This window comes from Apteryx rowi, unplaced genomic scaffold (genome assembly GCF_003343035.1).
Source record: "Apteryx rowi isolate R43461 unplaced genomic scaffold, aptRow1 scaffold_844, whole genome shotgun sequence".
Taxonomy (NCBI): Eukaryota; Metazoa; Chordata; class Aves; order Apterygiformes; family Apterygidae; genus Apteryx; species Apteryx rowi.
Genome location: NW_020451143.1, coordinates 1 through 17,783, shown reverse-complemented (window position 1 = coordinate 17,783; position 17,783 = coordinate 1). Strand labels below are relative to the sequence as shown.

Here is a 17,783-nt window from a genome sequence, read left to right as displayed (position 1 = left end):
ACATATAAATGTCTGTATTACTAGTTTGGAGATGGGAGTGATTTGGTCTATACATAAAATGGAATTTTTCTATAGAAACTGACTTTTTTAAATGGAAGAGTTTGGGCTTTTTTCATTGTAGATGTTGTGAAATTAGGCAAACATTAAAACAGTTACTTTACTTTTAAACTAGTTCTTAGAAGTACAGTATACACTCTGTCCTTTTTGGCTCAGTATGCTAAAGTTAGACAATCTCTGTTCAACTTTTATTTATGTTTCTCTCTACCTGAATGCGCAGTGTGAATTCTGCTTTGAAACAATTAGTAAAGAGGAGTTAAAATGAGAATGTTGAGGCTGAGGTTTGCACTGTTTACTTTTTTAGAAGTTTAAATCAAGGATACATTTTTTTTCTTCTACAGAAATCATTGTGCCATCTTTGTTCTCCTTTAGTTTATGAAAGTTTAAAGGATGTAGAGCAGTTTTTCCGTTAAGTACTAGCTTCTTTACTAAATATTAACTAGCTGATTTTCATTTGGCGTAGTTAAATGTAAAAGTGCTCCTGAGTGCAGACACTTGATTAGATAGCTTTGCAGAAAGTACTAAGTAGTTAGAAGTGGGCGCTAAATCGCATGAAATATGATGGGGAAACAGATGTAGCATGAAGAAACAGGATGATCTGTGGACACCAATGGAGGGAAAGGATGGTGGGAATATGGTCTTCTGCTAATCTCTTGAGGATGGGGTCCCAAAAGAGAGATGGGGCATTGTGTTAGTGATCTGCATATATTCAAAGGCACTATAGATTCCATTGGTTATTATGTTAAATTGTGATTTTAGCATTTAATTTAGATACAAGCTGAAGCCTACAATTTTACAAATCTATAATACCACTGCAAGTGTGTATTACTAATCTTATAACTGTTTCTTTTGTCATGCGGGACATTCTGAATGAATTTCAATTAATTCTAAACTACTGTTAACAATTAAATTAGAGCTTATCTGTGGTAGAGAAAAGGTTGCAAAGGTAAGTGGAAGAGGGAAGATTGTTAGATTGCATAATCCCCACTACAGTTGTTCTAAAAAAAAAAAAGAAAAAAAGAAAGTGGAAACCTTTCRGAATTAAATACCTACTGAATGGTCTCAGATTCTACCCAGGCAATTTCATTAACTTCATATGCGTAAAGCAGTATTTTGCAAAATATAAGGAAATCAGACTGCTCTGACCTGTAGACTGAGGTTAATTCTACCCTCTGTGGGAGGCCCGGCTTTTGGAAGAGACTCAAGTTTCCAGGCCTTGAGCCAAGGAAAGAGGAATTCATGAGCTCAGCCTGTGGAGTATGTGGTTGTGAGGGACAAAAGGTGTAGGCCATGTTATTTCTCCATCACCCCAGCTGCTTCACTCAGAGAGGTAATCGTATCTTAAGGGGTTCTGGTCCTTTAATCCAGACAGTGGCAAGTGGTAAAGGAGAAGCATAGAGGACAAAACCATGATAAATTGGAGAAAGTCTTTGGGCAATAATTACTGTGGGCAGCAATATAATAATTGCAGCACTGAAAATGGGTGAGGAGGGTTGAGCTGGTTAAGTCTCAAGTTGCTGTATCTATTAGGTTTCCATTTGTCTGGGATGGGTGAAGATTTCCTCACTGCTGAAAGGCAAAGCAAACAAGCAATTGGGCTTGTGCTGTTCTCTAAGGTGTTAATGATGGAGGGGGTGAGGTAGGTGAAATACAGTGGTAAAGTAACACTTATTTGGCTGTAAGTGGAAAAATGCAAAGTAGGTTAATGGCTACCAAGTGTAGAAAAATCTCATACTTACAGGAGATTGATTGTAAGCTTCTGTAGAATAGTCCCCAATGGCTGAGGGTGAGTATAAAAGCGAAAAGTTCGTGTTTAGTTTTGGCCTTTGCACTGCTCCCTAATGACATTAAAAGCCAGCCTTCAATTGTTGAAATAAGCCGTAAAAGTAAAACCAGTGGGGATGCACTTCACTTACTTAATTTCTTACCACTGTCAGTCCCAGCGAGAGAGAGATCAAGAGTTCATACAGTAGGCATCAAATATGAAGTGTGGTCTTGCCCCCATCTTTCTTTCCCATAATAATAAATCTTTTTCACTTACGCATATGTGACCTTTCCCTAACAAGCAACAGTTTGGCTTTGGAGTTGAGGCTGTTTCCCCAATTCTCCCAGAAAGAGGCTTCCTACAGTATGTACCTGCTGCGTTCTCAAGAACACCATTCGTGGTAGTAGGCACTGTGCGGGCAGTAACTGCAACAATTTGAGTCCTTTGTCTTTTTTCCAGAAAAAAGATTGTGTGACTAATGACCCAGAGTGTTTCTGTTGACTGCTTGCCATCTGCCTATCTTCTAGTATATTTTTTATTTTTTGTGACGTTCAGTAACAATAAGTGGATGCTGTGCATAATAAAATGCTTAACAATAGCATTTGTGAAACTCTATGGCTTTTTTTGGAGTTCAGCAAAAAAACCTTATTAAATGGGTTGTTGAACATGATTGATGAGTTGAAAATCAAAGTCGTACCCACTATAAATCTTTTGATTATAAAATCCTGACTGCTGGTTAAGATGCTAATACCCAAATTTGACAAACTATTTAAGTTCCTGCCTTTTCCCTGAAACTGACAGAGAGCTAATAGTCAAAATACTTTATTGAATATGCTATCAGTCTCTACTACCGATAGAATAGAAGTTAAGATAAGAATAGTGGGTATTTGAATTGGTTGATGAGGTGTTGTATTAGTGTTAAGAAAAGCTGTTGTTTTCAGTACTAAATTTTTGTATGACTTGAATTTTCCTATGTTTTATTAAAAAAAATTTGATTTAGTATCATTTTGCTATTGATAAGTAAGATGTTTTGAGAGGCAAAGCAAACGTGGTTTTTATGCAGAACCAGACAACTTTATTTTTATAGATTGCTTATATGGAATGTGATAGGAGTGTAATATATATACAAGCAATGTAAATATATAAACCAATACACAAATTAGTCCTCTAGATAAAAAGCATTTTAATATAATAAATGTTTTTCAACTCCTGATGAAGTCTTTTCTGTTATAAGCCTTGTAGACCTGGAGGTGAGAAAACTCCCAACCCACAATTGAAAGGGTTTCTTAATTGTGACTAGAAGACAAAAGGCGATGATTTCAAGAGCAAATGTTCAAAAACAGTTTGCTTTACACATTGCACCATCCCACGAGCCAAGTCCTCACAATAGTTTAGCTAGAGCACTGCAAGCTATTTCATTCAGAAAGAGAGGTAGCCTTGAGGAAAGGCAAACTGCAGATCATTTATAGATCTACTGAGTTATAGGTTGTTGTTTTTTATGTGAGGATTTGGCAGATTTTAAAGTCTAGAAAATTCGTTGCTACAAATCTAACTGTATAGTACTTCCCATCTAAATCCTGTCAAAATCATGTCCTTTTATTTTTCTCCTTTAGAAATGAAGATGATAAAATCTTTCAGACTTTTATAATTCTGGTTAACACATTTATTTTAGAGCTCGTCATTCACCTTTGTGTTACTGGTCAGATGCAGATTCATGGTGATACACAAATACTACCATTAACTTGTCTGATAACTTATGTATTTTGGTTTTAGTTCAGTCAGTAGTGGCAGGGTTCATCTTTCTCAATAGATCCCTTTGGCAGAGAATGAAGAGTAAATGAACAGAAATTAAATCACTTCATTCTAAGTGATGGTCTCTCCACATAATTCCTGAGGAATATTGTAGCAGAGTGGGGAAGCTAGAGCTGCATTTGTCCAAATTGCGCCTGTCTTGTGATCAGAGCCGTGTCCTTCTCTGTAATTGCCTGCACAGAACCAATTTTACAGACAGGATCTGAACATTTTAAGCCATGAGGGTACACACAGCGTAGCAGTGTCTGTCCATCTTTGAAAGTATCTGTTGGGTGATAAGAAGATAACAGGAGTGCTGCATTGATTATGTCTATGATAATAATAGATGCATAAGGATTCCCATTGTATGTATATATAGTTATATATAGATACATATGTTTAGTAGTACACAGCCTGTCAGAGATAGGAGAGACATCTGCTTCATTTCTTAGTGACGCCATGGCATGTGAGTGGCCCTGGGGAGCACCGGGGCTGCTGTACTGACCCCAGGTGATCCTGCCGGCTGGTGCCCTGAATGCATGCCAAGCATGGTGGTTTTAACCTAGATCAGTTACTTTTAGCCCTAATCAATTCCCTGGTGCAGCTGGCTACAGAGACACCTGAATGGCACTAGGAGCAGTGGGGGTTTACAGGTATGTATCTTGGGGTGGGGAAATGGGGAGGGAGGAGAGGGATGTAGGGATTTTTCTTTTGCTGGAATTTCTGGCTCCTGCCTTTCTTAACTGACCGTGAAAATGCAGCGCTGTTCAGTTGCTGGTGCTTGACTGGACAGTGAATCATTGCCGAACGTTACCTGCTGCCCCTCTCAAGGGCATAAACTAGGTGGGTAGAGCTCTACCATTACAGGGCAGCTAAATATACCCCAAAATTGATTTTAAAGACTGTCTCTGGGAAACACCAATCTGGTGACATCCTGTCACTAATTCCTGTGGTGAATTGTGGACGGAGGCCTCAGGCAGTGATTGGAGGGGTACACCTAAACTTCCGTGGAAGGATTTAGAGGTAGGTCTAATAGCAGAATGATTAATAATATGTCAGATAACAACAGAAGGCTTAAAGTTATTCTTAAACCTTTTCTTCCAAACATATGTATATATGTACCTTGATTTGAACAAGCTGCCCTTTAACACTGCTCACAGACTTTCAAATTTTGACCTATGTGGATCAACTGAGAGTTTAAGATAAATGTTGTGCTACGATTAAGCAACCCATTCTCAAAGTAGGGTTAACTTGGGGAATCTGCCATAGGAGAAGAACAGGCCCAGGCCTGCCTGCTGGAGAAGTTACCTGCCCAGAGTTGGGACGTGGGCCAAAGGTAAGGTTCTTGCTGGCACCAAAGCAAATATTTTTGTATTTCTAAAGGATGAAAGCTTCTTAATGTAACAATAATTCATAACAGATGCATGATGCAAAATTGAGCTAAATTAATTAAACTGAAAATCAATTAACTGGGTTGTTTTTTTCCACTGAATTATTTTTATTAGGATATTCAACTATGCAGTGTAGTATTGCATTAAGAGAGAATGCTTCTCAGAAACAACATTTTACAGGGCCTTTTTAAGTTAAGGAGTTCTTTCCATCTGCAATATAATTGTTCAGGCGTCCTGGGTCGTTATCTATCAATAATGGCTTAATCTTCACACCTTCATCTTTACTGTTGTTGCAGTGGCAAGTAGCAACCACAGTGACCTGATATCACTGGTGCCCTGTTTTAAGTAGACAGCTGGAACTGCTGAAATACGCGATCATTTTTTGCTGCCTCCTCAGATTAACTGCAGCACCTGAGTAATGCCCAGATGCAGTTTCTAGTATAATCTCCTTTTGATCCATCTGCCTAACTCCTGTTAGCCTCAGCGTGCGTGAAAGGGAGAGTGTGTTCTTTGTTTCAGGCATCCTGGAGTCAAAACTCTGTTGTTTCCTTAACATATCTAAAGCTGCAGTATTGCTTGAGTGTACAGGGATGTCCTAGCTTTAATTCTTCATTATGCATGAGGAGAGGCTGAGGACTGGGTCAAGAAGAGAAAGCTAAAGAGTGATCTTGTTGCTGTCCTCCACAATCTCATGGGAGAGCTTAGCAGAGATGGAGGCAGAATCCTCTCAGAGAYGCCCACTGACAGGATGAGAGGCAACAGGCACAAGCTGGAAAATGGGATATTCTGATATTGGGAAACATGTTTTCCCTGTGAGGAAGGTCAAACACAGGGGCAGGTGCCCAGGGAGGCCATGGAGCTCCCATCCTTGGGGATGCTCAGAACTGGGCAGGACGAGGCCTTGAGCACCCTGAGCTGCTTGGACCCGTTCTGAGTGGGGGGGATTGTACTGGATGACCACCCATGATCCCTTCCAGCCTGTATTATGCTATGATCCTGTGTCTAAAGATGAGGCCCTCTCACAAGGTAGCTTTATGTCATCCATATTCTAAATGCAATTTGCTTTTTGTTGGTTTTAAAAGCATCTTGGAATCCTCCAATATTCATCAACCATGAGCCAGCACATGGCAACACATGACTGCGCTCGTCCCCCACACCCTGCTCCCTAGAAAAGGCAGGTAACGGGTATTTGAGCACCTGGCTATCTTAGTGTCTGCTGCATCATCCGACAGAGAGGGGAAGGAAGGGGGAGCTGGCTGAAATACCGAGGGGAGGTAGACGAGGGTGGCAGTCAGCTATATGCATGCACATTTCGCACAGCTGCGTGGCAGGAGGGTTGTCTGCTGCTGGGGTGTTAGGGAAAGACAGCAGTGAGGAGCTGGGAGTGATCCCTGATTCTTACTGTTGCTCTTGGTCTTGCAGCTGCTGGAGGCGGGTAAGCCTCGATCTGTTTTCTCTTCCTTCAGTGTCAAGAATACAATTGCTTTCCCAGATATGGAAGATAATCAAGAAGTAGTACCATGAAGAGCAAGRGGAAGGAAAAACATTCCTTCCTAGGTCACAGAGACAATGTTAGCTTTTCTTAAAATTGTAGTTGGCTCTTAATTGTCCTTACGGAGCATTAGCTTGAAATTTCCTGCAAAATCTACTGTGTGCAAATCACTGTGTATATTTCAGAAGGTCAAAAGTTTGGTTTGAGCAATGCAAAGTCCCAGCACATTAGTTATTTCAAACTTCAGGTTTAAATCATGAAGCTATCCCCTCTGGCTAAGAAATCATTTTCTTTGATCTAAGTCGTGTACGGCAACTTTTCAGTTAGTCCACAGTGGCTTTTTTTCAGTAAGGCTTATGTATTTTTTTCATTTATGAAAACCTGACATGACTGCAGAAAGCAGCTATCTGAATAAGTGGGTTTCAAACAGAAGATTTTTCAAAACAAGTGACTTTAAGATAGTTTTTTCCAGACGAAGGACCTTAACATAATAGAAAAAAGATGAAAGTTGTCAGTTAAATATGCAGTAGGAAAAAACTAAGTGGAAAAAAATTAAAGTAATAAACAATAACATAATTTTAAAATAGGGAAGGATAGATGGGAACCACAAAAGACGTACTGATTTAGAACAGTGGTTTTCAGCCTGTAGTCTGCAGCTCTCTCTGGTCCCTGAACTATTTCTGAGGGGTCTGTGAAAGGAGATCAGGAAAAACATGCTCATGTGTGCTTGAAAAAGTTAAAGACTCCTGGACTGGAGAGAACATAGCTAGAAGAGTGAGGTATGAGGCGAGAAATGGCCACTGCATATCTTGGGAGAGCCAAGTGTTGTGTGCTGCAGAAGCAACCAAGCCCACCTTTCCAGGAGCTGTGCACTCCTGCTTACACAGAGCTCAGCGCAAGCTAGGAAGCCCGAAGCCAGGCAGTGATGGTAGGTGTCAGGGCTTTCTAGCACAAGTGCTGTGCTGTGCAAATGCAGCTGTGCTGCCTGAGGATCTGGGGTGCTATATCCATGTAGCATCCTACCATGCTGTATGATCCTCCTGGGTCTACTTGGAAATAGTCTAGAGATGTCTACAATCTGCTTTATTACATATATAGTATAAATACAGAGTTTGGAGGGTCACCATCTTGATAACATACCCTTGAAAAAGATGCAAATAATGGTAGGCTTTGTGGATGCATTGAGATGAGGCATTCAAAGTAGTCAAATTTCTCATGCTTCAGAGCTTCAAAACTAACAAACTTGTTTTTTTGATTAATGCCACTTTTTGTGCAAGTTTCACAGATGTCTGTCACATGAGATGTGTCAGAAGATGCTCTCCTCTCCTCCTTTACTTAGCCCTCTCTGAACTTTTTAGTTCATAGGTTTTTCTCTTCTGGAATAGAAGAAATCACTACAAGCACCTACTCTTGGCAAGTTTAAAATAATTTGTGTTGACGTCTTCTCTTGTTGCTGTCAAGCTGTCTTTTGTGAAACTGAATTTAGGCTTTATAGGGAATTGAATAGCCTCCTGTGAGGAAGAGAAAGAAGGAATCTCCCAGTATTTGAAATATGGGACAGAACTGCACACTAGCTAATCAGACTTTCATCTGTATCCTCACATGAACTGTAAAGAAAATATTGTCCAAAGAGTTTTTAAGGTGAGTTCTGGAATGACACAGTCTTTTGATGATCAGAGGTGAATTGTTGCTTTAAATGTCTATGAAACAAATCTCTAGTGACATTTTTAAGATTTTGTATGACACAGCCTGGAGAAGGAAATATAAGCTTCTAAATGGGTTTCATAAGACTTGCAGCAAGATTTAGCACAAGCCGACTGAGTTCAGCTGTAGCGTAGGAATGTGGGATTTCGTTTTTTAAACATCTTGCTACAGCCTGTGAGTTGTTCAGATTGCAAACATCTCCACATGCTCTAGAAAGGAATGCCCTGGGAATAAAAGGCCTGTTGGCAAAAGTGTTATAAAATATTCTGAGCAGCAGACTCTTGATCGGAGGTCAGCAGATCCCTCGATTGCCATGTCTGCGGAGGAGAGGTTGCTTCCTTTTTAAAATAGTGCTTGGTAGAGGCAGGTCTGTAGGATAGCAGAGCTGTGTGGTAGGAGACGCTGACCGAGGGCAGCTACAGGATGAGGCCTGCTCCGGGGATAAGCCATTACTGGCATACCATGACTAATTGCTGAAGAAAGTAGCGTCTTCTGGGAGAAAATAGCGTCAGGTTTGTGAGCAGAGGAATCGAGGTGATGGAGGGTATGTTCAGGGAAAGAGGAACGTTTGGGGCAAAGAAGAAGGAGGTGAAGGGCAGGAGATTTGCGCGCAAAGGAAAGAGTCTCTCTGGGGTATAAGTAACCAATCTCATTCAACAAGCAGCACACGCGATGGTCTCTGCCACGGCAGCTTTGGCCCTCATCACTGCTAGAAAACAATGGCAGGACTGGAGGGCTCAAGGGGGATTAACGCCTCGGCCTTTAACCTCAAGAGACCTGAATTTTAAATCCTTGCTTGGCTTGCAGATTGGGCTGAATAAGACTGAAATTGGCATCTCCTCGCTTGTTAGGCTTGTAAAAACACAGAGGTCCTTCCTTCCTCATCCTCTGTTAAACGTATTTTGCTGGCTCTGCAACTAGCTGTAGATGCTGCTAGTCAGGATCGAGTTTGTGCACAGAGACTACCAACTGATCAATCAGAGCATAAAAGTCACTCAGAAGACAAAAGGAGAGTAAAAAGAATTGGGAGAAAGGATAAAAGGCCCATACAGGCAAGGAGAAAATTCTGTATGTGTTTTTGCCTGACAGTGTATAAGAAGTGGTACAACTCTTAATTGGGATCAGTGGCTCAAATCAGTGTAAATACAGTACCCTGTCATGCCGGGTTCTGCTTTCCTTCCCTCTAAAGGCAATCTTCAATAAAATTAACTTATTTGTCCCATTTCTGGATGCCTTGGGTTTATGAATTATTGAGTTCATGGGAGAAATTTGAAAGCAGAGTTGGGCATAGGAAACAAAAGCAGAAAGGTGTTTTCCAAGTGTGTGTTAGAACACCAGTTCTTGCCATATGTTTATAGATAAATTCTGAATTCTTCCTACTGCCTATCAGAGAAAATCTCAGCTGCAGAATGAAAGATATTCAGTGCAAGTTAATTGTCATCAAGCAATTTATTCAAAATATTGCTTTGCTTGTGGTGGAAACAAGTGCTCAGTACCTTGCGATGCCATTACTGTGTTCACTTTAAACACCTGGCATTACTGTTTTCCTTTGCAAGAGTCCATAAAGCCTGTGTGGAGAATTGGTGCTGTATTCTCTATGTTTTCTGTTTGCTCTGTATTCAGAACATGCAGTATTCTGCTTGTTTTCTTAAAAGAAATTTTATCTTTGTTCAGGACTGTTGTAGGCTGACTTATATTTTCAAGGTTGGCCAAAGTATGGGAGAGCTGGTGGATTTTGTAAAAGCGTGATAGTGTAACCTGATTATTTAGAACATTTTGACCCCATTGCGACTTCATTGTAATAGGAGAGGTTACTTGGTAAGGGCACTCCTGAGGGAGAGTATGATCAGGTCTTATATGTTCTTAAGATTTGTTTTTGTTATGGCTGTGGCTGTTTGATGCCGAGGGAATGTAGTGTGCCACAGAACTCGACCAATCCTTCCTTCCTCTAGGTTTTCTAGGATCTCTGGAGCTTTGAAGTGTTTTCCCAATATAGGCGAAAGTTTTCTGTGAAGAAGTAGAAAAATGATCTAACTACATTTAAAAAAAAATTATCTGTTTTCTCTCTCTTTGTCCAACTGCATTGTTCTCTTCCAATCAGAAATGTGTGTGTATGTTTGAAAAGATGTGGATGCTGAGGATAGCAGCTTGAACAAGTGGTGTGTGTGATGTTTAGCAACTACTGCTGTTGGTATCTCTGGAAACCAAAGTAGTGGTATAGAAAGACTAAATGTTGGCAAATGAAAATGAGTGGGAGACATGGTGTTTATACATGACTTTCCTGTTTCTTCTCTAGCTTAATATACCTAKCTTATAAATTCTATTTTGAGATACCGCTGTAGCCTTCATCAGGGCTAATGCCAAAAATATACCTGGCAAAGTAAAACGAGTATATAGATGAGTGTTTATATCGCTGTTTTAATATTATGGATATGGATAATTTTGCTTGTAGTTCAGTTGTACTCTTTGTATGTCCAAATACTGCACAAGAAGGGACTTTACCTATGATTTTAAGTGGTACTAAATCCCCACTCTAAAATAAAATTAATATTCAAATAAGAATCTGTGCCTCTAAAACCTAGATGAAAAGAGATTCTATTTTAGATGGTAAATCCACTCCTTTGTTATGTTCTTCTGTACCTACTGAGAGGATACACTGAAATCCATACAGACTATGTGTTAAGTTGTAGTTACTCAAGGATACTCAAAGAAACAAAATTATTTATTTTGCTGAGTCAGTTTTCTTTAGTGAATGGCCTTTATGTGCTACTTGAAGTTGTCTTCATCTCTGTATCTGTAGTAACTTTTCAGTAAAAGTGAACTAACTGTAAGCTGCAAAGAGCTTATAAAAATGCTCTCAGATTACTTTTTGCCTATTGCAGTACATATATATTAGAAATCAAAATCTTGGTTAACTTGTTTTTTTTCCCAAGAGATTCTTCTGAAAAGAATAGCACAATTGTCCAGAAAGGTGAGCTGCTGCTTCCAGCCAACAGTTTAGCAGACATAAAGTCAGACTGTAAAAGAGTTGGAAAGGTTTTGTTCTTAGTTTATGTGGGAACTAATGAAAAATTGAGTTTTTGTGCAGTCTGAGCATCAGCGTTTCTCTAAGGTGAAGAATCAAAAAGGTAACATTCCCATTCATAATGTCATTGCCCTGTTTTAGCAAATATTCTTTAACCAAAAAAAGGGGGGGAAGCATTAGAAATGAAGGTGAGGATTTGTTATTTCTTTTAATTTTGAAAAAAAGGAAATTTTGCTCCTTTAGAAAATGGAAAGATAGTGACAGGCTCTGAACTTTTGCTAAGTACATCAGAAAGAGCAGCAAAGGATCAGGAGCACGATTTTTCCATTGAGATTCTTTTGTTTATTAGTTTTTGCATTAGTTTTCTTTGTTATTAAATTTAAGACTGATGAATGTCTTGATCTACCAATTCCTCCTCACATTTCTTGGCTTTTCATTTTGGTATTTTTTCTAGTATTCAAACAGTTTTCTTTCTTACCTGATCTTCATTCACTATCTTTCCTTAGTACCTTATGGTTCAGAAAGCATCCCTCTATTGTATGCTTTCTTTTGCCCATGTGTGCTTTGCTTCTTCTACTCCTCTGGCTTATTATTGTGTTGAGAATCTGGGTAAAAATTCAAATTTCAGTTCTATACTTTTATGAACATTAGTAAGGTAAAAAAAATTCAATATTAAAATATAGGCATATTTTGATAGGGTATAACGTCTTCATGAAAGTATGTTTATTTTTGTCATTGCAAATGTTGCTTGCAGTGGCATCTGTAAATAATAATTCCATTGTCTGGTAGAAAGCAAATGATGGAAGTTGTTTATAGCAACGTACAGTTTTGCTTATAGTCTCAGTTGGCTCTTTTCAGCAGAAGATAGTGTATGTATTATTTGTTGCATAAAATCAATATGTAGAAAGAGCAGAAAAAGGAGGAAAACAGAATTGTATTCAATCTACGGTTTGTTAACCTTTTTTATTATTAACACACTAGCTATTTAGATATTCTGTCTTGTGCTGATTATGATGCTTGTTACAGGCAGATACAACAGAAACCAGAATCACCTGCAGTTACTTATGCAACATATCGAGGTTCTGCAAGAATTAGGCAACTACTGAAGAACCAGTCAGAGATGGCTGCAAGAGGAGAAGAAAGTACCGAGAACAGAAATGCTTCCTTTGTCAAAGAAAATGGAGAAATCCGAATGACAGTGTCTTCAAAATCAGGACTTTTATTAAAAGAAAATGGAAAAGATGAGGATAAAGATAACGAAGATGATGTTGCAGTAAATTCTTCTACCATTAAAAAAGAACTGAAAAAGTCTGGTAAAGCTCAGCATTGCTTGGGTAGCAGTAAACATGAAATAACTGCAAATACCTTAGCTTCATCTACTGATTCATCTAGTGAAGTAGACTTAAAACATGCACCGACTTTAGATACAACAAGAGTGAAGAGGACATATTCACTAGATTCACTATTGTCATCTAGTAGGAACAGTGAGATTCTGATCAGTCCCACTTGCCAGAGTACTGATTCCATTACAGTGAGTCCTGCAAATCATTTGGTGGAAAAAGAAGTGGGAATGCTGGGAGAATCAGAAGCTCAGTTTCAGACAGATGAAAATGCCACTTCTAACGTCAATAAAGAAATTCCTTGTAGCAAAGCATCCAATAAGGAATCTGCAAAAAAACTGCAGAATGAGAGTTTACATTCACCCAAATCAAAAAGAAAGACAGTAAATGAAGAACTACAGCTGAGAGAGGGAGAATATTACTGTAATCATCAAACAGGGAGTCCCTCAGAGCTAATATCGGATGTCCCGTTGCTTCATTCCAGTGCTGCTGCATTTCAACAGCATACAGATAGTGCAAATAAAGATAGCAATCCGAGAAAAAGTGATGCACAGAGAATTGTGGCAACTGTAGGTAGTGAGCAAAATCCACAAAACTGTATTTCTGCTGTGTATTTACCTTTTAACGAACAAATACCTACTTTGCTTGGCATGGAGTGCAAAGGAGACAAATGCATAGCTACAGGTAATCCAACTGCTTCAGTGGCATCTATTAAAAATGATGAAGATACAGTCATGGACAGGGGAACCAGTAATGAAGAACTGAGTGAATCAGGGAAAACAATGCATGTTAAAAAAGATCACCAGTTAATCCTTGTGGACAAGAGTAAAGATACTCGTGCAGAACGGTTTGGTTTACCTTCTCTAGAAACTGAGGATGTTGAAGCAATGAAGGTTTTATCTGAGTTTACAGTAGAAAATCCTGACAATGCAACTTGCATACATGGGTGTGAACGTCTGAAGTCTAACTTTGGTGAGCTGATAGTACCTCTCTCTGTTTCTTACGAGCTGTCTTTTGAAACTGGAGACTGTTGCTCAGCTTCTCATCTTCCTAGTTCTGAGTCTGAAAATAAAACTACAGGGGAAAGAGAAATCAGTTTAAAAGATGTGAAAGACACTATTCCTTGCCCTGATCTTGAAGGTGACAAGAACAGATCCCTTGAGCTTGTAGAGATGAACCTCTCAAGCAATTCAGTTCCTGTCCATGAGCTTGGTGCTGTTTCCCTTAAAACTGTTCAAAACATTCCTGCCAAGACATCAGTTGCACCCACAGAAGATAACACAGCAAAGGCTGTACCTTGGCCTTTAATCAGCRTTGATAGGACAGATGATGCCGTTGCTGCTGCTTCTAAAATGGAGAAGGCTGGTATGTCTCAAACTGTTCCTGTTCCTTCTCAGTCTAAGGATTACRTTTCTGAATTTTCCTCGCATGTTTCTAAGTCACAAGAAGTAGTTCTGGAGGTTTCACATTCTGCCTTGATATATGGAAGGAAGCCCTTGACCAACCATTGCCCTTTTGTCTGTGAAAAAGATGTTGATGTAGACATCATTGCTGAATTTCCACCTAGTTCTGAAGATAGGGATATGAATATTTCTTCTAAAAATGAAAACAGTACTAAGCCTACAGTATCACCTGCTGTACTTAATTCTTCATCTGACAGCCATCGAAAAGCGCCTTCTGCCACTAACACTGAAAATGGCAAAATTGCCAAATCATCTGCTGCTTCTGAACAGGACGGCCAGTCCAGCTATATTTTTCTTGCTGCTGAGTTGAGAAAAATTATCCCCAAGGACAGGTTGGCCAAGACACCTCTTTGCCTAGAAGACCCAAGAGCTACGTGCCCAGACGTTTCTCTGGAATCTGACGTTACCATAGCTGAACCTGATCGCTCTGTTGCTGAAGTAGACATGTGGGGAGCTTGCATCCCCAGGCCTACTTCACCATTCAAAGAAACCTTTAACCTTCCTGTTTCTGCCCTTGAAACATTGAGTGTTGCCCAGGGGAGCAATAATTCCCCTAATCATCTGCCCGGTGATGGGGCAGAGAATGCATCCTCTGCACAAAAGTCTGATGGAGGTGTGTTGTCAAAGAAAATACTATCACCTATCTGCCTTTTGAAATCTTTGGAAATGGTATCTGAGCCAGTCTGTACTGAGAATGTGTGCAGAAATAGCGTGAAAGAGGTGACTCTTTATAATCATGTTCCTGCTATCTCAGAACCCTCTTCTAAAATTGGTAGTCAAGCAGCTGTTTCACTTACAGAATCAAATGAGCTCTATTCTGAGGAAATTTTGAAAGATATGGATATGGAAGGGCAAGAACATGCTAAATTCCAAGATGCTGTTCTGTTGTTTAAAAAAGCTGAGGAAATAGTGGAGTCAGTTTTACACTTGGCTATAGAAGAAATAGTAGCAAAACAAGCAGTTGATGTCTGCCAGATTTGTGGGAGCAAGGATAGTTTAATAAATTTGGATATTCTAAATGATCAGAAAACTGGAGCTGTACAGCTGGAAGCAGAAGAAATCCAGTCAGCCGTGCCATCATTAAAGCAGTTTAATGAGAGCCTTGCAGGAAGCTCATCTTCATTTAAAGAAAAGGAAACAGCTGATACAAATAATCAAGATGAACAGATTCCCTTTTACATCCCTGATAAAATTGATCTACATAGTTCACTGGCACTGAAAGCAAGAGAAATAATTGATGAAGTTATTAACTCAGCCAAACAAAAACTGACATCCAATCAGTGGCAAGGCAGTGAGAGTAGAAAGCCTTCTGAAAAGCTTGAGCCTAACCCTAAGGCTGAAACCCCAAAGATTTTAAACCCGGATATTAAGTTAGCTGCCAAAATACAGGAATCAACCAAAGAAACAACAGAGAAGGTAGAGGCTCAGAATGTAACTATAAGCACTGAAAAAGCAGATTACTCAGACCTTCCTTTGCTTTCAAATAGTATGGAAAACAGCATACATTGGCCAAAAGTAGGTGAAATGATACCAAATAATGTATTTACGTGTCAAACAAATGGATTTCTACCTACAGGCAGTTTAGCAAAGCCAGAATCTGACCTTACAATAGTAGCAAAAGAGAAGCATACTAAAAAAGTGTGTGAAAATATGACTGCCACAGAGACATGTGGCAAAGCTAAAGTATCGGCAGCCAGTAGCAAATCTGGTGTGTCTTTAATAAATAAAGATGCTGCTGTGGCTGAAGAGATGTTTCTGCCATTGTACTTAAAAGATTCATGCAATAGTACAAACATGCCAGAGTGCACATTGCAGCCAACTGTAAATGTTAATGTGTCATCTTTTATGCCTGCTGAAGAAAATATCAGCATGCAGAGTGAATCCAAAGACAAAAGCATTCCTCAGGGTTCTCTGGAAAGCAGTGCAGAGAAAAGTCTGTATGATCACTGTGAAAGGGAGCCTGCAGAAGAAGTATCTGCACAAGTAAGAGCAACCTTAGAAGATTTGAAGGCAGAGAGTAAAGAAGAATTAGCAGAAGGAGCAAGTGAGATAACACAGGTTGATATTGGATTAAATACACAGTTCATTGCATCTGAACTGCCTGCTATTGGAGAGAACAGTGAAGGGAAAAATTACTTCAACACAGTCTTTGCCCAGAATAATGAGACTCTACAACAGGTACAAATGAAGGATGGTGACACGCAAATAGATGGTCATCTTGAAGAAAATGGCCTGGACATGGAGGAATCAGCAAATCTTTTGGCCTTTTCTCCACCAATTGAACAGGGGGAAAACAGTTCTTTTACTATAATTTATGAAGGTGCTCTTCAAACTGAGAACAAATCTGTGTCCACTGATGAGACGCAGACTAGCTCCCTCTCTTCTTCTGTTTTGCCATTGGATAATATAGATCATTTTCTAATGTGTGAAAGAGCAAAGAATAAACCTGAACCAGCCTATCCTTGTGAAAGGGATAACAAATTGAATGAAGCAATGAACAGCCGTAGCTCAGAGTCATTTCTGAATGTAGAGGCTAAGCGCTATAGAATATACCCTTTTTCACTGTCTCCAATATATGAAGATGACAGCTCCCATGAAGACCTGCTATCCACAGATGTGTCGCCAGAAGGCCATCCTAGTGGACTATCTAAAGATAACGCTGACCATTCTTCTGTGCTGTCCCTTCTCCAGTCAGTTTCTGAGCGCTTGCAGTTTACTACTCAGCATAGTGAAGAGGAGGAGGAAGTGGAGGAGGAGGAGGAAGAATCATTTTATGAAGAAAATATTCTTGATGCTGATGGAGAAGAAGAATGTGTTTCCAGTCAGTGGACAGCAAATTTAAAAACAACCTCTCAATCAAATGACCCAAATCAGTCTTTGTTTCCTAAACAAACACCTTTTCTTTCAGAAGAACAACCGAACTCTATGGAGCAGCCGGAACTGTTTCCACATGCTGCTTCTCCCAGTCAAACGCGTTCTAAGCCAGTTTCACAGAAAGTTGATGCTGCTGTAAAGCGTACTCCTACAAGTGTGTATTACCAGTATTTGCAGTCTGCCAGAAATTACTCCTCTGAGAAGGGGGCCAGATTTGGAAGCATTCTGCAGGATACGTTGCAGCCGAAGAGTCGTTGGTCCCAAGATTATGCCTTGCCAAAATTGGGAGAGTTGTCAGCGGTAAGATGTCATGTTACACAATATTAATAATCCAAGTGATTAGCCCAGGTTCAAAGTGACCACCCCCCTTTTAATTGTTTCATCATAACCAAATATAATTAAGCTGTTTAAGATCATAGATTAAAATAAAGTTTTCTGATAGAATCATTTTAAAAACATAGTATTTTTGGTTCAGCAAGCAGATGAAACAGTGGCTTGGAACTGTAAAACAGGAGATATATATAAACAGAAAATGTAACGGGAAAACATGTACAAGTGCAAATATGTATAACAGCAAAACACAAGTTGTCCATGTTAACGACATATCAAGCTGAAAATCACAGACTTGCCTTTTGTGTGAAAGTTGTCATCTTTCGTTTCTTCCACTTTTGAGATTAGTAGAGCTGTGTTATCCAAGAATATAATTATCTGCTTACTGGGCTACTTGATTCTTTTACCACAAATTCTGTAAGTTATAGCTTAGTTAGCAAATAAGTAATCTAGCTCCTGGTCACTGCTCGTGGGAGGAGAAAGGCTCCTACTCCTCCTGAAGACCTGAAGCTGAAGAACAGGTTTAGTGCCCTCCAGGATGAGGAGGAGAT

The 17,783-nt window shown here is 39.5% G+C and overlaps 1 protein-coding gene across 1 annotated transcript in view; it reads left to right on the top strand.

Annotated features, from left to right (window-relative positions):
- Nucleotides 1-17,309, top strand: part of LOC112977548 — a 39,675-nt gene extending 22,366 nt beyond the window's left edge. Inside the window, exon 4 of the mRNA XM_026090022.1 lies at nt 12,252-17,309. Coding sequence (XP_025945807.1) covers nt 12,252-17,229 — 4,978 coding nt within the window. The 3' untranslated portion in view covers nt 17,230-17,309. The remainder of the gene's footprint in view (nt 1-12,251) is intronic.
- The last annotated feature ends 474 nt before the right edge of the window (nt 17,310-17,783 follow it).